The sequence below is a fragment of the Rana temporaria genome, chromosome 2 (genome assembly GCF_905171775.1).
Source record: "Rana temporaria chromosome 2, aRanTem1.1, whole genome shotgun sequence".
NCBI classification, from domain to species: domain Eukaryota; kingdom Metazoa; phylum Chordata; class Amphibia; order Anura; family Ranidae; genus Rana; species Rana temporaria.
The window spans coordinates 340032135-340054142 of NC_053490.1; the positions used below are offsets into that span (position 1 = coordinate 340032135).

Consider the following 22008-nt stretch of genomic DNA (forward strand, 5'->3'; position numbering starts at 1 on the left):
CGATGCATGATCCACGGAGCGCACCGCTGCCTCGACCTTAGGAAAGGCCACGGCTTCGGCCTAGCTCCGGAGCGGTCGGCCATCTTGGTACACCCGGCTCCTATGATGGACGTCCCGGAGATCCAATCCCAGGACCGCGGGACGTGTGACATCCATCATAGCCGCCGCAGACTCCAGAAGGCGGCAATTACAAGCCTCCTCGACACCATGCACTAGGGAGCAGAATATGACAACACACCGGCTCGGGCGGGTGGCTCTCCTCTCCTCCTCTCCTTTCTGGCTGGCTGTCTGCCGTGACACATGATGGGTGTATGTCAGCTAGGTCCATGTTACATGGACCTAGGTAGGTGAAGGTATGTCAGGTAGGTGAAGTCATTGTGTATGTCAGGTAGGTCCATGTATGTCAGGTAGGTGAGGTCAGTGTATGTCAGGTAGGTCCATGTATGTCAGATAGGTCCATGTATGTCAGATAGGTGAGGTCAGTGTATGTCAGGTAGGAGGTAGGTGAAGTCATTGTGTATGTCAGGTAGGTCCATGTATGTCAGGTAGGTGAGGTCAGTGTATGTCAGGTAGGTCTATGTATGTCAGGTAGGTCCATGTATGTCAGGTAGGTCTATGTATGTCAGGTAGGTGAGGTCAGTGTATGTCAGGTAGGTGAAGTCATTGTGTATGTCAGGTAGGTCCATGTATGTCAGGTAGCCCATCCCATCCTATCCCACCCCACCATACCCCATCCCATCTCATTCCATCCCATCCTACCCCAACCCCTATTCCATCCTACCCCATCCCATCCCACTCCACCCCCACCCCATGCTATCCTATACCACCCCATCCCGTCCCCATCCCATCCCATGGCACCCCCCCCACCCCATCCACCCCCATCCCATCCCATCCTACCCTACCCCACCCCACCCCATCCTATCTCATCCCACCCCATCCCATCTCATCCCACCCCATCCCATCTCATCCCACCCCATCCCATCTCATCCTACCCCATCCCATCTCATCCTACCCCATCCCATCCCAGGGAGGATGGAAGGAGAGTGAAGGGTGCAGAGGTCAGATATTGCACACAGTCCATAGCATACTCCTGTATCCTGCATCCTGCATTTCGTACGCAGCAAACTCCTGAACCCTGCGCTCCATAAAACCAGTAATAAACAAACGCAGTGACAATTATTTATGATAATAGTGGACACATAGTCTTACAGATACAACCGGCCCTTTGAGGGCAACCATACTGCTAATGCGGCCCCCGATGAATTGGAGTTTGCCACCCCTGGTCTACATGTATGACAATAAAATTAATAGGCATTTTACAAAGTTGCACAGTTTTTTAATATCTACCAGGGCAACTTGACTGCAGAGGCCAATTTCTGGAAAAGGTGAAGGTAAGACACTGGGGTTTTGCATCATCATGCAGTCAATAATTTAAACACCCAGCAGTATACACCAAGGTTTTGTAGTAGAGCAGGTCTATGTCAAGGGTACGTCATTTTTTCATATTACTTTTTTCCACTAAATGCTATTGGTGGAGATTTTTAACAGTAGAGCTAAAGTAAGTTAATATTTTGGAAATACCATAAAAACAGAACAACCAGTATGAGACAACCAGGACTTTTGGCTATATAATTTCAGCCACTGTTTCCTTCAAATCATTTAAATTGATTACCAGCACTATTACAGGGAGGAAATGCTGTAAGTACTGTGTAGAAGCCACATTTTGGATTGGTTTTGAGATTGCAATTCCTTTGTAAGACCAAAACTTTGTGACTTAATGAAACATAAAAGTCACGTTCACACTGGTGTATTTTACACACATTTTTAGCCGTGGTCCTATAAACTACTATTAATTTGCACTTTTTTGCTGCGTTTTCTGACCAAAATGCTGCATCTTTGGTGCACTTTCAGAAAATTTGGAAAAAATGCACAACCAAATAGAAGTTAATGGGACTGTGGCTAAAAACATGGGTAAAATTCATACATTGCATACACCAGCACTGTGGCCAAACTTCAGCCCACCAGTGTGAATCCCTGTGGCGGTGCGTCCATAAAGGGCGCAGGAGTGCCGCCTTTCTCTCCTGCACCACTCTGCCATCATAGATAGATTCATGCATTGCATCAATCTATCTATGGTCGCCGCTGACACCCCCTATTCAGGTGTCCGGCCCCTTTTTGGGCGCAGGGCACCTGTATTACAGTGGCGGGGGTGTTTTTTTGGAAGCACCTGATTAGAGTCATATAGACTCACAAAGAGTTACGCCGGCGTATCAGTAGATACGCCGGCGTAACTCGGAATCTAAGCCGTTGTATGTTTAAGTGTATGCTCAAACTGAGATACACTTCAACCTAGCTAAGATACGACGGCCTGTGCTGTCGTATCTTAGCTGTCTAGTTCCGCTGGCCGCTAGGGGCGTGAACGCGGATTTACACCTAGAATGAGTAAATCAGTGAGATACGCCGATTCATGAACGTAGGCTTGCACGTCGCAGTAAAGATACGCCGTTTACGTAAGGCTATTCCCGGGGGAAAAGGTAGTCGAACAAATAGCTGGACTAGTCAATGTTAAGTATGGCCGTCGTTCCCGCGTCAAAATTTTACGTTGTTTGCGTAAGTCGTCCGTGAATGGGGATGGACGTAATTTACGTTCACGTCGAAACCAATACATCCTTGCGGCGTACTTTGGAGCAATGCACACTGGGATATGTCCACGGACGGCACATGCGCCGTTCGTAAAAAACATCAATCACCCCAGGTCACGAATCATTTACATAAAACACGCCCCCTCTTCCACATTTGAATTAGGCGCGCTTAGGCCGGCCCATTTACGCTACGCCGCCGTAACTTAGGAGGCAAGTGCTTTGTGAATACAGCACTTGCCTCTCTGACTTACGGCGGCGTAGCGTATATGCAATACGCTACGCCGCCTCAAAGATATGCCTGGCTATCTGAATCTAGCCAATAGTCTCTAATAGGCGCCCAAAAATGTGAACAGCGGGCACCTTGCTGGGTGTTCGCTGTTCACTCAGCTGTGTGTTAGCAAAGCAAAGGAATTTGCTTTGCTAACACTGAACTGCCTCTCAGCCAATCAGGTTGCCGGATCGGTTACCGGTCACCCGATTGGCTGAAACGTCAGGCGCTGTGATTGGGTACCTGAGAGTGCACAGAAGAAGACATGGAGGATGTGCAGGAGATCGCCACTGACCTGCTGTGAGACAGGTAAGTCTCAGGCAGCATCTGATGGGGCACAGTAGCAACAACTGATGGGCATACTGGTAGCATCTGATGGGGCACAGTAGTGGCAATTGATGGGCACAATGGCAGCATCTGATGGGGCACAGTAGCGGCAATTGATGGGCACAATGGCAGCATTTGATGGGGCACAGTAGCGACAATTGATGGGCACACTAACAGCATTTGATGGGGCACAGTAGCGGCAATTGATGGGCACACTGGCAGCATTTGATGGAGCACACTGGAGGAAATTGATGGGCACAGTGTCAGAAATTGATGGGTACAGTGGCGGTAATTTATGGGTACAGTGGCTGCATTTGAAGGCACATTGGCGGCAATTTATGGGTACAGTGGCTGCATTTGATGGCACAGTAGCTGTGTTTGGCACAGTAGCTGCATTTGATGGGCACAGTGGCTGCAATTGATGTTTTTTTTTTCTCAGTTTGTTTGCACCCCCCAAAATATTTTGAGCACCAGCCGCCACTGGTGACCCCTGACAAAACTTTAATGCAGCGCTCGCATTTATCCAAGACATCAAAGTGCCATAGCACTAAACACAGCCTAAGACAGGATATCCTTCAGATACACAAAAAACATGCATTCAAAAACACTTAAAATATTGTAATGTGCTACAGGTTTTACTGTAAAGGTCTAGCAGTAAGGAAAAATGTAATGTGCTGCAACAAACATCCATATTTACAATATCACAGATATGGGACCCTCCAAAATACACTGGCTTAAACACATAAAAGTGTCCAAGTACTATTTTTAAAAGAATGATTTTGTGGTATATTCTAGAAAATATTTGGGTCTGGTGAAAAGACTATTATACAGTATAAACTAGAATATGTTCAGACAAATTTTATCATATATTCATTACATTTGTAGTAAAAACCTTCTATGAAATTCTTCACTACCAGACATATTATTTAGGTGCCCTTGATAAATCACGGTAAAAAAAAAAGATGCAAGTCAGTACCAGTGGTAGTCGCTCCATTAGGGAGTGCATGGGTGCTGCCCCCCTAATCCCAAATCTACATACAGGGCGCCAGATGCATAGGCCCAGGTCATAAAGACTTACGCCGACATATCTACTGATACGCCGTGGTAAGCGTATATGAGCGGCGTTGTATCTATGCGCTGATTCTTTAAATGAGATACGCCTGAATTTTGCCAAGATACGACCAACGTAAGTCTCCTACGCCGTCGTATCTTGGGTGCATATTTACGCTGGCCGCTAGGGGCTCTTCTGTTGATTTACGCTTCAAATATGTAAATGAGCTAGATACGCCGATTCACGAACGTACTTGCGCCCGTCGCAGTAAGCTACGCCGTTAAGTAAGGCGTACGTCTGGCGTAAAGATAAACCACCAAATAGCTGGTCTAAGTCGTGTAGGGTATGGACGTCAGAACTGCCGTCGGATTTTACGTTGTTTACGTAAGTCATACGTGAATGGGGCTGGGCGTAGGTTAGGGTCACGTCGAAAGCATTGAGCCGACGTATCTTATGGAGTATTTGCGACGTGATTCTGAGCATGCGCCATTCGTTCGGCCATGCATTCACATGGGGTCACGCTTCATTATAATACTACACGCTCACTGGACAAAAGAAAGCCGCGCCACAAACAGTCTATTGAGTCACAATCAATAAAGGTGTAATTTGGTCCTTAGTTGATTAGATGGCACTTGTACGGTCACAGGTTTATTCGAATACAATCCTTGAAATGGCAACTCCTACGTTCCACACCACCCAGTGACACATATACATGAAGTGACCTTCCACCGGAAAAAGGAAAGCCGCTTACCAGAAGGCAAGCGGTTAGGGCAGATGGCTATAACCCAGCCTAGGCCTTTAATCCTCGGATGTTTCCACCAGGAAGCCCTCCGTCCCCTGAGCGTGATGTAACTCAGCTCCACCGTTTAAATGTAAATAAGAAAAGAGGCGCACATAGCGTGACTCTGTGACATACACTTTTATTTAAAAAAAGGGTAAAATATACTCACAAACGAGCGTTTAAAATCTGCATAACAATAAATTTGCCGGCCGGCATACAGGAGCCCTACTCCTTGTCGTGGTGACGTCACTGCGTTCTGGTAAGCGGCTTTCCTTTTTCCGGTGGAAGGTCACTTCATGTATATGTGTCACTGGGTGGTGTGGAACGTAGGAGTTGCCATTTCAAGGATTGTATTCGAATAAACCTGTGACCGTACAAGTGCCATCTAATCAACTACGGACCAAATTACACCTTTATTGATTGTGACTCAATAGACTGTTTGTGGCGCGGCTTTCTTTTGTCCATTTTGTCTTGTGTTTTCGCACGCCAGCTGCTGCCTGGGGTCGGAGGGTGGGGGGGACACCAGCGCGTTTTTTTTTTTTTTTTTTCACTACACGCTCACTGCCTTGCTACTTTGAACTAGGCGGGCTTACGCCGGTCCATTTACGATACGCCGACGTAACTTAGGGAGCAAGTGCTTTGTGAATACTGTACTTGCCTCTCTATTTTACGTCGGCGTAGCGCATATGAGCTGCGCTACGCCCGCTTAAACATACGCCGCTCTACCTGAATCTGGCCCATAGTTTTTAATAGGGTTGTTAAGAAAAAAAATATTATTTATTTTACATATTTTTTATTTTTTTACACTTTTTGTTACATTTTTATTTTTTTGATCACTTTTATTCCTATTACAAGGAATGTAAACATCCCTTGTAATAGGAATAGTGTGCGACAGGTCCTCTTTGTTGGGGGGCCCTGCGCTGCCCGCCCCTTGAGCCTCGGAGTTCGGCCACCTCCGGTGCTGGTCGCATGCTTGCTGCTCGCTACTGTCACTTGGAAACACAGAAGCAGCGCTTCTCTCCCTGCGGCCGCTCTCTTCCCTTGGGTATACATACACTGATCTGAGAGAGAGCACAGGAGTAAGGGGGCAGGGACTCTGCACAGAGGAAGGAAGCTACTTCTGGGACTGGTAGGCTGCATGGACATCGGAGGACAACATGCTGTGAGTAGCATTTGGGACAGAGAAAATTTCTGTACTGGAATGGGGGGCTTTATGGGGGGAGAGCCTTGTACTTAAGGGGAGTGGAGCTCTGTACACTCACCTTCCTCTGTACCCACCTCAGCATGCACCCATCTCCCTCTGCACCCACCTTCCTCTCCACTAGACATGTACAAATTCGTTTAGTTCCAAATTAGTTTTGTAACGAATTTCCAAAATTTTGAATTTCCAAAATTTTGAATATTTGCAAATACGGAAATTCTAAAATTCAAAATTAGAAAATTCTAAATTAGAAAATTCAGAATTAGAAAATCGGAAATTTCAAAAATCGGAAATTCTAAATTTTGAAATTCGAAAATCGGAAACTTAAAAATTCTAAATTTGAAAATTTCGAGATTCGAAAGCTCTAAATTTCGAGATTCTAAAATTCTAAATGTCGAGATTCTAAAATTCTAAAATTCGAGATTCGAAAATTCTAAATTTCGAAAATCGAAAATTAAAAATTTAAAAAATTTGGAAATTCGAAAATTTGAACATTTCGGAATTCCCGAATTCCGAACTTCCGAATTTTTTTATTTCTGACATTTTCCAAATTTCTGAATTTCCGAAAAAAAGCGAAAAAAACGAAATGAAATTAAAACAAAAATGAACACATTTTTCTGCAGGACACATGTCTATTCTGCACCCACCTCAGCCTGCACCCACCTTCCTCTGTACCCACTTCAGCATGCACCCATCTCCATCTGCACCCACCTCAGCCTGCACCCATCTCAATCTGCACCCACCAAACTAATTTTTCTGCAGTGCACGTGTCTTGCTCTGCACCCACCTCAACCTGCACCCACCCCAGCCTGCACCCAGCCTGCACCCACCTCAGCCTGCACCCACCTCAGCTTGCACCCACCTCAGCCTGCACCCACCTCACCCCTGCACCCACCTCACCCCTGCACTCTGCACCTACCTCACCCCTCAATACTAGTGCAGTTTAGCCACACCTTCAATTTGCACTGAGAGGTTATGATGTGTAATAACCTCTAGCAACTAATCAGTAAGCAATATTGATTTCCAGTAACCTTTAGAATCCAAGTAGTGAGCAGTAATGATGTTCTTTAACCTCTAGCAACTAGTCTGTGAGCTGTAATGATGTGTTGTAATCTCTGGCAGCCAATCACAATCTTTGCCTAGGGCCCAATGAATGTTAAAGACGGCCCTGTATACAGTGCTATACAGTGCTAATGTACTGTGGATTGCAGTGGAGTGGGTTACATACAGTGCCTTGCAAAAGTATCCGCCCCCCTTGAACTTTGCGACCTTTTGCCACATTTCAGGCTTCAAACATAAAGATATAAAACTAATTTTTTTGAAGAATCAACAAGTGGGACACAATCGTGAAGTGGAACGAAATTTATTAGATATTTCAAACTTTTTTAACAAATAAAAAACTGAAAAATTGGGCGTGCAAAATTATTCAGCCCCTTAACTTTCAGTGCAGCAAACTCTCCCCAGAAGTTCAGGATCTCTGAATGATCCAATGTTGACCTAAATGACTAATGATGATAAATAGAATCCACCTGCGTGTAATCAAGTCTCTGTATAAATGCACCTGCACTGTGATAGTCTCAGAGGTCCGTTTAAAGCACAGAGAGCATCATGAAGAACAAGGAACACACCAGGCAGGTCCAAGATACTGTTGTGGAGAAGTTTAAAGCCGGATTTGGATACAAAAAGATGCACCTATTTTTTTTTTAAAAGCGTGCCCCCCCCAAATTCCATATCAGGCCCTTCAGGTCTGGTATGGATATTAAGTGGAACCCTGCACCATTTCTTTTTTAAAAATGGAATGGGGTTCCCCCCAAAAATCTATTTCAGACCCTTATCTGAGCACACAACCTGGCAGGCCACCTGAACCGTACCAGGCCACATGCCCTCAACATGGGGAGGATGTCCCCATGTTGATGGGGACAAGGGCCTCATCCCCACAACCCTTGCCCGGTGGTTGTGGGGGTCTGCAGGCTGGGGGCTTATCGGAATCTGGAAGCTCCCTTTAACAAAGGTGGCCCTCACATCTCAGCCCCCCCTATGTGAATTGGTAACGGGGTACATTGTACCCCTACCATTTAACAAAGAAAAAGTGTGAACATTTTAAAAATGACAGAAGACGGCTTGGGACAAGTCCTTTATTAAAAATAAAAATAAAGCATTCCAGCGATGTAATCCAGTCTGTCCAGCGTTGTAATCCATTCTCGATTTCCCGCGGTGATCCATTTTACAGCGATGCTGTCCACTCCAGCGAGGCAAGATCAAGCCTGCATGGAGGCACTCGCCTATTGACGCGCAAGATGTTTGACAGTTCTTTTATAACCGAGGACAGGTGATGTGATGTGGACGGGTGGCCCCGCCCTCGGTTATAAAAAGAACTGTCAAACATCTTGCGCGTCAATAGGCGGGTGCCTCCGTGCAGGCACCCACAGTAGAATGGATCACCGTGGGACATCGAGAATGGATTACAACGCTGGACAGACTGGATTACATCGCTGGAATTTTTATTTTATTTTTTTATTTTTAATAAAGGACTTGTCCCAAGCCGTCTTCTGTCATTTATAATATTTTCACACTTTTTCTTTGTGAAATGGTAGGGGTATGTTGTACCCCATTACCAATTTACATAGGAAGGCCAGGATCTAGGGGTCTCCTTTGTTAAAGGGGGCTTCCAGATTCTTAAAAGTCCCCCGCCTGCAGACCCCCACAACCACGGGCAAGGGTTGTGGGGATGAGGCCCTTGTCCCCATCAACATGGGGACATCCTCCCCATGTTGAGGGCATGTGGCCTGGTACGGTTCAGGAGGGGGGGGCGCTCTCTCGTCCCCCCCTCTTTTTCTGCGGCCTGCCGGATTGTGTGCTTGGATAAGGGCATGGTAATGGACTAAGGGTGGAACCCCATGCTGTTTTTTTTAATTACTTTTATCTGTATTGCTGGGACCCGACAATTCATTATAGCCACGAGTAGTTTTAAATGACTTTTTTTTCTTTAGAAATGTAATTTTGCTGCAGGGACTTTTCTAAGCACAGGAAACATGCGCTACTTTACAGGCATACTATAGAACCCCCCCCCCCCCCCCCCAGGTATGAAAATTAAAGGAATATTTCACTTTTATTGTTTCACTTTAAGCATCATTAAAATCACTGCTCCCGAAAAAACTGTCATTTTTAAAACTTTTTTTTTTGCATTGATACATGTCCCCTGGGGCAGGACCCAGGTCCCCAAACACTTTTTATGACAATGACTTGCATACTAGCCTTTAAAATTAGCACTTTAGATTTTTCATGTTAGTGTCCCATAGATTTTAACGGTGTTCGCGTTTTCGAATGTTCTGCTCATCCCTAGTATTAACCGGTGCTCACTGTTCTTCTTAGGACTAGTAACAAACAAATCTGACTTTGATTCACAGCCGGTTCAACAAATCCTATTTGAGATTCAGGAAACTGAAACCTAGCAGTGAACTGATAATGGGAAAACTGCTCTAAAGTCTTTAGGGTTTTTTACCCTAAGGCCGCGTACACACGGTCGAACATGTCCGCTGAAACTGGTCCGCGGACCAGTTTCCGTGGACATGTCCGACCGTGTGTACGGCCTAGCGGACAGGTTTCCAGCGGACAAAAGTTTCTTAGCAAGCTAAGAAACTTGTCCGCTGGAAACATGTCCGATGGTTAGTACACATAATCGGACATGTTCCACGGACCGTTTTCATCGGACATGTCCCCTTGTGTGTACGGGGCATAATTCATTCTCTGCATAACTGCATTAAGGTAAAAAACCTTTGGTGACCAGGATCACCCCAGCTCCCCCTTATACTTGCCTACACCTGATCTCGATCAGTCCAAGGGCAGATGCTCCCTCCTCTCTCTTCCTACTCACAGGGCAGATTCATAGCAAGGGGAGCTATTGGATCCTGCTGCTGTTAATCAAGCAGAGCGAGGGGTGAGGCCGAGCCATGCTGTCTATGTCTACAGGCGCAGGATGATTTTGATTTGAGATTCAAAGAGAAACGCCACTTATGCCGCGTACACACAACTGTTTTTCATGACACGAAAAATGCAATTTTTTAAATTGGTCATTAAAAACGATCGGGTGTAGGCTCCAGAGCATTTTTCTAGACGTGAAAAATGGGCATTAAAAATTTAGAACATGCTCTAATTTTTCTCGCCGTTTTTAGAAAAATGGTTGTGTGTTGGCTTTAATGACGGGAAAAAAACACGCATGCGGAGAAGCAAGTTATGAGACGGGAGCACTCATTCTGGTAAAACTAGCATTTGTAATGGAGATAGCACATTTGTCACGCTGTAACAGACTAAAAAGCACGAAGACTGAAAAGCGTGAATCGTCTCTCACCAAAACTTTTACCAACACGAAATCAGCAAAAGCTGCCCAAAGGGTGGCACCATCCGAATGGAACTTCCCCTTTATAGTGCCGTCGTACGTGTTGTACGTCACCGCGCTGTGCTTGAGCATTTTGTGTATGCAACGCAGGCTTGACAAGAATCACGTCGAGAAAAACTATGTTTTTTCCATGACATTAAAAACGGTTGTGTGTATGCAGCATTAGAGCTTTGGAGAGAGATAAGTAGATAAGTAAACACTACAGATATATGTGCTTTGCTCAGAATCCATGACTGAGGTTTACAACCACTTAAGCTACTTTTGTGTGCATTTATTTTGTATATATATATATATATATATATATATATATATATATTGGATTGCGGGTGATGGAAATGGACAGGTGGTCTGTTTCCATCTGACTGCCCCATAGAGGAGAGCGGACAGATCCCCCACTGAGCATATCTATCTATATAAACTGTATATACATATATATATATATATATACACACACACAGTTTATATAGATATGCAGTATATACAGCATATAGGATATTTCTTTTTTACTGTATTGCATTAGGGCAGATTCACAGCAGAAGGCAGTGTGGGAAGCACAAGTTCTGTGTGTATTCCTGCACTGCATTCAAATGCACTGCACTTGCGATCTGCAATCTGCCATTAAAGGCCGACCACCTGACATCTTTAATATTTACTGTTGCCGAAGGAGAAATAAAGCAACAGGAATGGCACAGACTGTGTGGAGGAGGACACAGATTTAGGGCCGTCTTTAAGGCAGGGGTAGCTGCCCAGGGCACCATCACTGTTGTGGGGCCCAAAGCAGCGGCCTCATACTTGCCAACTATCCCAGTTTAAATTCCCTCATCCATTGACGTTTTAGTCCCATGATGTGTCCAGATATCTCAGTGTGAAGTTCTGGTACTAATGCTGCCCAGCTCTGCCCTATTGCCAGGTACAGATGACTCACCTGTAGATCCAATTGATATGCAAATAATGGTGTCATTAATATGCAAATAGCCAATAATCAGCGGCATTGATATGTAAATAGAACATTTACATGTATATCATTCCACCATAATTTCCGCTGAATGCTGTCCACTGGGGAGGTAATGGGGCATGCTTGAAATTCCTGCCTACAACTGTGGTCATTAGGCCTAACATCAGCCTGTTCTGTAGAGGTAAGCAGATTGGAGATGGAACCCTTGTTCAAAATAACATGGTGCCACAGCACTGTAAATTTTAGTGCATGGGAATACGCATATCTCAGCAGATGTGTGAGGGTGTCATTAACAATTAATGGTACTGCTGTGTATCTGCTAAAGGGCAGCACATTTCTTTGGTGTCCGGAAGGCGATTTGCATGCATTCCCGACACACACAAATGTGAACGCAGGCTAAATGTCTCAATTACATTAGTGGTCAGTGTAAATGTTCTCATTACATTGGGGCTTGGTGTACAATTCTTTTATTCACACTAGTGCCCAGTGTGAAGGTCCCCCTTACTTTGGTGGTCTGTGTAAATTCCTCCTTACATTGGTGGTTACTGTAAATGCTCCTGTTACATTAGTGATCAGTGTAAATTCCCATTACATTAGTGGTCAGTGTAAATCCCCATTACATTGGTGGCCAGTGTAAATCCCCATTACATTGGTGGCCAGTGTAAATCCCCATTACATTGGTGGCCAATGTAGAAACACCTCTTTATATTGGTTATCGGTAAAAAAAAATAATAATGAATAGAATAAAAAACTTTAAGAGCCCGTTCACATGAGCGGGGTCCATAAAGCGGATCTGCCTGCTTAGTGGAGGATCTGTCCGCTCTCCTCTATGGGGCAGTCAAATGGAAACGGACCACCTGTCCATTTCCATCCGACTGCCATCCGATCCGGCAGACACGTGGGGAATAGATCCCCCATTCATCTGTTTTTGGTGGACAGGTACAGATGGGGGCAGGTGTCAACGGACAGGAAGGGGCGGGACAAATTTAGATTGGGGGGTACCCAATTTTAGTCTTGCCTAGGGCAGCACAAAACCAAAATACATCACTGAATGTATGTTCTTTCGGTAAAGGACATTAATTGTTATCAAACTGTATTGGGTAAAGTTCTGCTTTAGCCATACCTGTGCTGGTCTCCAATGGCCTTACTGTAGTTATATCATCCATCCAAAAGAAATCACGAGCTGCTTGCGCTTTATAATAAAATAGCATAGTTAATGCTTAACTGATTTTAGAAAAACAACCAAATATTATTTACTTGATACTTTACTTGAAAAAAGTGTTAAGATACTGTTCTCAGTCGTAAACAGTCACCATTACTTGGGGCAGTGGTTAGAAGCATTATTTTACTCATGTTTCCAAATTTTAATTCTGTGCTAGACGCCATTAAAGCATACCTCCCAACTTTTTGAGACGGGAATGAGGGACGCCTATCAGCAAAAAGTATTCAGGCATAAGACACACCCCTTGCCACGCCCCCTTAAAGGAGAATTGTACAAAAAAATAAGATTGGTTTAACCCACAAGTGCTTTTTCTACCACTACTATTCCTTTATATTGGCTTTTGGAATTTACAAATGAAGCCATTTAGAAATTGGATGAAAGGTTTAGCACTGGGAAACACTTTTTGATAGATTAAATATGCATTTTATATACATCTATATAGATCAGATCAAAATGAGGGACAAATAAGGAGTAATGAGGGACAGAGGGACATTGCTCCAAATCAGGGACAGTCCCTCGAAATCAGGGACAGTTGGGAGGTATAATTAAAGTAGTTGTAAAGGCTGAAGATTTTTTACTTTCATGCAGCTCCCCCGCAGCCCCCCCCCCCAAAACTTACATGAGCCTGATCTCAATCTAGCAATTGTCAATCACAGCCATTGAGGAGGGAGAGGGGGGCCGAGTCATGTTCTGTAGACATGTACACAACGAAAAATTTCGGGTTTTTTTTGTTTCGTTTCAACGCAAGTTTTCCTATTCAGACCCGTTTGTATTTCCTAAGACGCAAATTTTCCTATTCGAACCCGTTCGTATTTTCGTGACAGTTTTATTTTCGTTTATACTGAATGATTCGTAATTCTGTCTAATTTATTTTCGTTGATTCAAAATTCGTAATTTTGTTAGATAATAATTTTCGTTAATGGATTCGTAATTTTGTACTTTCGTAAATACATCGTGGCGTGGTCATTCGCAATCCTCTTATTTTAGTTTCATTTTCAACACGTGGCTAATCCATATTAAAGCCTCGTACACACGGTCTGACTTTTTGCCAACAAACTTCAAAATGAGAACGTTTTCAAAAAAATATGAGCGTGTGTACGCTCCATCAGACAAACTTTTTTGGTTTTCATCGGACAAAAGTTCGCTCTGCAAACGGACACATTTTTCGGCAACAAAAGTCCGGCCAACTCCCTTCGGACAAAAATCCACGGAAAAGTTTGAAGTCTGATCGTGTGTACGAGGCTTTACACTGTCCAATGTGACTCAGCACAAAAGAGATAAGCTGATTGGCTAAGAAATTAACCACTTAAGCCCCGACCATAGGAATCGACCATAGATTCCTTTATTATTACGACCCATTTTTTTAGGGTCAGTTCAGGTATTTCAGAAACAACGCACAGGATATGTATGCTCCTTTTCTTCTATGTCACGATAACTATATTTATCTTCTTGGGACTTTAGCTTTCTCATATTTTATCTAATTATCTTTCCTCTCACGTGCCCCCTCCCATCCACAGTTTGAACCCATTAGGGGTGGATGGGTGGTCCGGAGGCACTCTAAGCCTGATATAAGGTATAGTCCTTTTTTTTATTATTTTCTTTAGTCCCTTATACCTGACATTTGCGTTTTTTTCGGTATTTATCTGATAAATATGAACATGCATTTGAGCACCAAACTACCGATATTTCAGTCATTATTGTTATGATCTTTATCCCATATTTGCATTCTTTATACTGCATGTGTAACTTGTTTTCTTATGCAAAACTCAATAAAAATAATAAATAAGGAAAAAATGAAATACTTTACCATGAACTTCATTGGTGAAGATTGTCAGACATGAAACCAGAAAAAAGATTGTATAGGTTTTGATAAACTGTGCCAACAAAGACATCTTTAGTAAACCTAGAAGATAATGATTTTCATTAGCATTGACAAATTATAATTTTTTTTGAATTCTGTTCATATATACATGCAATTAAATACATTTTAACAACAGCACTGAAAATGCAAAGAGAGTAGAATTATAGAAATATATACTGAACAACACTATTGGGACTGGAATATGGGTGCATTTCAGGGCTTTTCAGTTGGCAAGCACAGGAATAAAGTACGTTTCCTGTAAACAATTTCTGCTTTATGCTCAGAATATCTCTTACTGTAACAAAAACATGTAATTGCCAAGAAATTAGAGTGTTTTATCAGCTAGTTTCATTCTCACTACGTATACAAACTGCTAACCTGTAATTGGCTACTGTCTAAGCTAAGGGTCTCAAACTGGCGACCCTCCAGCTGTTGCGAAACTTAAAATCCCATGAGGCATTACAAGGCTGACATTTATAAGCATGACTCCCTGGCAGAGGCATGATGGAACTTGTAGTTCTGCAACAGGTAGAGGGCCACCAGTTTGAGACCCCAAGCCAACGCCTATGTTTATTTCATAGAAATATCGAACTTACGGGAAAAAAAATTGAAAACTGAGTTGATACACCACATTGCTGTGTCTGTCGATTCTCATTATTTTAATCTTGTGGAGGGATCTAATTCAGCAGAAGGGAAACAAAAGTCTGTGGTAGAGTTAACCCCTGGCGTATTATCAAGTAACCCAATAGCAAGTCTGACACATGAATAACCAGATTAGTGCAATTTCGTCTTCTTTGTGGGAGGTCTATATTTCTAATGGTGTCCTCGTACAGATTTACTTTGCTTGCCATGTAATTTAAAATGAGTATGCCTCTAAAATAACAGGTGTCTGTTATGTCTGTCATAACAAGCCTAACTAGCATGCCATGCTCTAACATTCTAGGTGTAATCATGGGTATTTTACAAATGAAAGGAACCAGGGGATTGAGTCAACAGAAATTTTCATTTTTACTGAACCCTCAGAACACTATCCTGAATTGTAACTGGCCTGGGGCACCATAACAATATTACATTTGTATGTGAAGAGGTGGCTGTCAAGTAGCTTTTATATTAAATTCTGAACTGCTCACTTGGCAAACAGCAATATCGAGTAAGTATCTCTACATTGTGCAACTGGAACCGGAATTGTTTGGAGGACCAGGCTTACACGTTACAAAGAGAATCCTCTTCCTCAGAGCCAAAACGATGAATGATTGCTTTGGCTCTGAGGAAGAGGGTTTGCCCTCGTAACTGTTGCATTGATAAGCCTGCATACCACGTTTGTATGTCTGTATAATAATTGCTGTATATCTTTATAAAAATTACTTTTGGTAATGCACAAGGTCGGTGCGCCCTCCCTTCTTTGTCATATGCTTAAGCTGTTCACCTTTGTTACCAGAGCTACCCCTGGACTTCACTGAAAGAGATTAGTTTAGAAGTTAATAAAAAGTAGCTGTTTGTGTTTTACTGAAGTAGTGATTCTCAGCTAGAATCTCTGTTATAGAAACGAATAGAGACAATGCTATGCAGCTACATGTTACACCTGATTGAGCAACCGGGGCATTGCTATGAACAGCCCATATTTGAGTAGCTTTCATAATCTGGTTTGTAATCTTCTGCATTGTATGCATGCTAAACCTCTTTTGCATCATTACTTCTAACTTTGCACATGTTTAGCAAACTACAAATTACAGTTACCCTGATTGTTTAGCTGACTACCTATTCTGTTAAACAACCACATCTAAGGATTGGTAAACTTCATTGTATTACATTTTTGTTTTTAGGTTTAGATATGCATTACAACTTTAAACCTTTAGGCCTCATGCACACGAGACGCTGCTAAACTCGAGTTCAGAGGCATTTGGGCATTTTTTTCAACTGCCCCTGAACACATTTAATGTTATCCTATGTGTCCATGCACACAATCACGTTTTTTGGCGTTTCAAAGCAGTTGGGTTTAGGGCCGTTTTTCCAAACCCAAAATTTTGGGTTCAGAAGCATTCAGTTTTTGCGTTTTAGACGCAAATCGCGGCAAATCGCGGCAAATCGCGGCAAAACGCGGTACCGGCGTTTTGCCGCGATTTCGTCTATAGGCGTTTTTAAAGGTGACCTATTTTTTTACATTAGAAATCTCAAAAATGATGGCAAATGATGAAAAACCATAAAAAAAACATAAAAAATGTAATTGCTTGTATTGCATTGTGGACAATCCACAACTTGTGGCAGGTGACGTGGCCAGTGGACAATCCACAACTTGTAGCAGGTGACATGGCCAGGTGACGTGGCAAGTGGACAACCCACAACTTGTGGTAGGTGACGTGGCCAGGTGATGTGGCAGGTGACGTGGCCAGGTCACGTGGCCAGTGGACAATCCACAACTTGTGGCAGGTAACATGGCCAGGTGACGTGGCAAGTGTACAATCCACAACTTGTGGTAGGTGACGTGGCCAGGTGACGTGGCAGGTGATGTGGCCAGGTGACGTGGCAGGTGACGTAGCCAAGTGACATGGCAAGTGGACAATCCACAACTTGTGGCAGGTAACGTGGCCAGGTGACATGGCTGGTGACGTGGCCAGTGGACAATCCACAACTTGTGGCAGGTGACGTGGCCAGGTGACGTGGCAGGTGACGTGGCCAGTGGACAATCCACAACTTGTGGCAGGTGACGTGGCCAGGTGATGTGGCAGGTGACGTGGCCAGGTGACATGGCAAGTGGACAATCCACAACTTGCGGCAGGTGATGTGGCCAGGTGACGTGGCCAGTGGACAATCCACAACTTGTGGCAGGTGGGGTGGCCAGGTGACATGGCAGATGACGTGGCAAGTGGACAATACACAACTTGAGGCAGGTGACGTGGCAAGTGGACAATCCACAACTTGTTGTAGGTGACGTGGCCAGGTGATGTGGCAGGTGACGTGGCCAGGTGACGTGGCCAGTGGACAATCCACAACTTGTGGCAGGTGACGTGGCCAGTTGACGTGGCAGGTGACGTGGCCAGTGGACAATCCACAACTTGTGGCAGGTGACGTGGCCAGGTGATGTGGCAGGTGACGTGGCCAGGTGACATGGCAAGTGGACAATCCACAACTTGCGGCAGGTGACGTGGCCAGGTGACGTGGCCAGTGGACAATCCACAACTTGTGGCAGGTGGGGTGGCCAGGTGACATGGCAGATGACGTGGCAAGTGGACAATACACAACTTGAGGCAGGTGACGTGGCCAGGTGACGTGGCAGATGACGTGGCAAGTGGACAATTCACAACTTGGCAGGTGACGTGGCCAGTTGATGTGGCAGGTGACGTGGCCAGTGGACAATCCACAACTTGTGGCAGGTGACGTGGCCAGGTGATGTGGCAGGTGATGTGGTCAGGTGACATGGCAGGTGACGTGGCCAGGTGACGTGGCCAGTGGACAATCCACAACTTGTGGCAGGTGACGTGGCCAGGTGACGTGGCAGGCTACGTGGCCAGGTGACATGGCAGGTGACGTAGCCAGGTGACGTGGCCAGTGGACAATCCACAACTTGTGGCAGGTGACGTGGCCAGTTGACGTGGCAGGTGACGTGGCCAGTGGACAATCCACAACTTGTGGCAGGTGACATGGCCAGGTGATGTGGCAGGTGACGTGGCCAGGTGACATGGCAAGTGGACAATCCACAACTTGCGGCAGGTGACGTGGCCAGGTGAAGTGGCCAGTGGACAATCCACAACTTGTGGCAGGTGGGGTGGCCAGGTGACATGGCAGATGAAGTGGCAATTGGACAATACACAACTTGAGGCAGGTGACGTGGCAAGTGGACAATCCACAACTTGTGGTAGGTGACGTGGCCAGGTGATGTGGCAGGTGACGTGGCCAGGTGACGTGGCCAGTGGACAATCCACAACTTGTGGCAGGTGACGTGGCCAGGTGACGTGGCAGGTGACGTGGCCAGTGGACAATCCACAACTTGTGGCAGGTGACGTGGCCAGGTGATGTGGCAGGTGACATGGCAAGTGGACAATCCACAACTTGCGGCAGGTGACGTGGCCAGGTGACGTGGCCAGTGGACAATCCACAACTTGTGGCAGGTGGGGTGGCCAGGTGACATGGCAGATGACGTGGCAAGTGGACAATACACAACTTGAGGCAGGTGACGTGGCCAGGTGATGTGGCAGGTGACGTGGCCAGGTGACGTGGCCAGTGGACAATCCACAACTTGTGGCAGGTGACGTGGCCAGTTGATGTGGCAGGTGGCGTGGCCAGTGGACAATCCACAACTTGTGGCATGTGACGCGGCCAGGTGACGTGGCCAGGTGACGTGGCAGGTGACATAGCCAGGTGACGTGGCCAGTGGACAATCCACAGCTTGTGGCAGGTGGCGTGGCCAGGTGACGTGGCAAGTGGACAATTCACAACTTGGCAGGTGACGTGGCCAGTTGACGTGGCAGGTGACGTGGCCAGTGGACAATCCACAACTTGTGGCAGGTGACATGGCCAGGTGACGTGGCATGTGATGTGGCCAGGTGACGTGGCAGGTGACGTGGCCAGGTGACATGGCAAGTGGACAATCCACAACTTGTGGCAGGTGACGTGGCCAGGTGACGTGGCAGGTGACATAGCCAGGTGACGTGGCCAGTGGACAATCCACAACTTGTGGCAGGCGGCGTGGCCAGGTGACGTGGCAAGTGGACAATTCACAACTTGGCAGGTGACGTGGCCAGTTGATGTGGCAGGTGACGTGGCCAGTGGACAATCCACAACTTGTGGCAGGTGACGTGGCCAGTTGACGTGGCAGGTGGCGTGGCCAGTGGACAATCCACAACTTGTGGCAGGTGACGTGGCCAGGTGACGTGGCCAGGTGACGTGGCCAGGTGACGTGGCCAGGTGACGTGGCAGGTGACATAGCCAGGTGACGTGGACAGTGGACAATCCACAACTTGTGGCAGGTGGCGTGGCCAGGTGATGTGGCAAGTGGACAATTCACAACTTGGCAGGTGACGTGGCCAGTTGATGTGGCAGGTGACGTGGCCTGTGGACAATCCACAACTTGTGGCAGGTGACGTGGCCAGGTGATGTGGCAGGTGATGTGGCCAGGTGACGTGGCAGGTGACGTGGCCAGGTGACGTGGCAAGTGACACGCTAAATACACGTACACTGCTGCTCTCTCAGCTGCTCTGGTCTCACAAAATAGCTGAAATGGTTAAATAATATTGTTTTTTGAGCTTAGGGAGGGTCTTATGATGTTTCTTAACCAAATGCTTATAAACGCAAACGCGGTAAAACGCGGTAAAACGCGGTAAAACGCCGCGAAATTCGCGGCAAAAACGGGCGTTTTAAATGCCGGTTTTTGCGTTTGAAAACTTGTGTTTAGATGAGTTTGCATTTGCTTCTCGTGTGCATGGGGCCTTAGGTGTGGGGTGGGATTTTTTTTTTACTTCTCTGGAGATCAGCTTTAAAATTTCTAAGTAGCAGTTTTCTTTTTTAACCGATTCTGTCACAGATTCCTAGCCAAAACTTAACAGCCTTCCAATCTCTGACATTAACATAGAACATTTGGGGGCAGATCCACATACCTTTACATCTGCGCCTTGTATCAGAGATACGCTACGCCGCAGTAACTTTTCCGGCTTTGGTTCGAATCCTGAAAGCTTGCGCACCGAAAGTTACGGCGGCGTAGTGTATCTCTCGGCGCGTAATTCAAATCGGCGGGCAGGGGGCGTGATTCATTTAAATGAAGCGCGTCCCCGCGCCGAATTAACTGCGCATGCGTCGTCCCGAAATTTCCCGCCGTGCTTTGCACGAAATGACGTCGTAACAATGTAATTTTTTGAACTTAGACGTGACTTACGTCCATCCCCATTTACGGACGACTTATGCAAAAAAAAAAAAAATCTAATTTCGACGCGGGAACGACGGCCATACTTTAACATGGCAAGTCTATCTATACGCCGCAAAATAGCAGCTTTAACTATACGCCGGAAAAAGCCGACTAGAGATTACGCAAGAGAATGCGACGGCCGCGCGTACGTTTGTGGATCGTCGGAAAAAGCTCATTTGCATACCCGACGTGGAAAACGACGCAAACTCCACCCAGCGGACGCCGAAGTATTGCATCTGCGATCCAAAGGCATACGAAGCCGTACGCCTGTCGGATCGAACCCAGATGCCATCGTATATTGGTTTGAGGATTCAAACTAAAGATACGACGCGGGAAATTTGAAAGTACGCCGGCATATCAGTAGATACACCGGCGTACTTGTTCTGTGGATCTGCCCCTTGGTCTGGTAGGGGGAGCAGGGTAAAGTGAGATCTTATGCCTCGTACACACGATCGGATATCTGATGGAATCTAATCCAATGGATTTTTTGTCGGATATCTGTTGAAGCCGACTTTCATCAGTCTTGCCTACACACCATCAGTCAAAAATTTGACCGTGTCAAAACGCAGTGACGTAAAACACTACGACGTGCTGAAAAAAATGATGTTCAATGCTTCCGAGCATGCGTCAACTTGATTCTGAGCATGCATGGATTTTTGACCGATGGACTTCCACACAGACAATCGTTTTTGTCTATTGTTTTTTTTATCCATAGGAAAAATATAAAACATGTTCTATTTTTTTTCTCCGATGGAAAACAAACCGATGGGGCCCACACATGATTGGTTTGTCTGATGAAAACAGTTTGTACAGGGCTTTAGAAGAACTTCAGTGCTTCTGCTGGGATCATTGAGGGTGAATTTCTGTGCAATGTCTGCAGCTACTGAGGTCAGCAAGGACATGTTTTTAACCCAATTTACGGCAGTGAGGAATATTTATATATTTGAATGTCAATAGCCTGGTCACAGGTTCCACTTAACCACTTCACTAATGAGCACTTAAACCCCCTTCCTGCCCAGACCAAATTTCAGCGCTGACGCATTTTGAATGACAATTGCGCGGTCATACAACACTGTACCCAAATTATATTTTTATCATTTTTTCCCCACAAATAGAGATTTCTTTTGGTGGTATTTGATCACCTCTGCGGTTTTTATTTTTTGCGCTATAAACAAAAAAGACATAAAATTTAGAAAAAAACACAATATTTTTTACTTTTTGTTATATTAATATCCCAATAAAAAAATAATAATAATTTCCTAAGTTTAGGCCGATTTCTTCTAGATATTTTTGGTAAAAAAAAATAAAAAAAATCGCAATAAGCATTTATTGATTGATTTGTGCAAAAGTTATAGCGAATACAAAATAGGGGATAAAGTTATGATTTATTTTATTTATTTTTTACTAG

General features: G+C 45.1%; 1 protein-coding gene across 6 annotated transcripts in view; it reads right to left on the bottom strand.

Moving 5' to 3' along the window:
* Positions 1-22008, bottom strand: part of LOC120928425 (C4b-binding protein alpha chain-like) — a 232455-nt gene that overhangs the window by 200250 nt on the left and 10197 nt on the right. For 4 of the 6 annotated variants that reach the window (XM_040339522.1, XM_040339521.1, XM_040339525.1 and 1 more), the window contains exons 2-3: positions 14651-14746; positions 12745-12813 (exon numbers count right to left, since the gene is read on the bottom strand). In XM_040339522.1, coding sequence (XP_040195456.1) covers positions 12745-12813; positions 14651-14735 — 154 coding nt within the window. In that variant the 5' untranslated portion in view covers positions 14736-14746. The remainder of the gene's footprint in view (positions 1-12744; positions 12814-14650; positions 14747-22008) is intronic. The other 2 variants (XM_040339524.1, XM_040339526.1) reach the window with 1 other exon arrangement.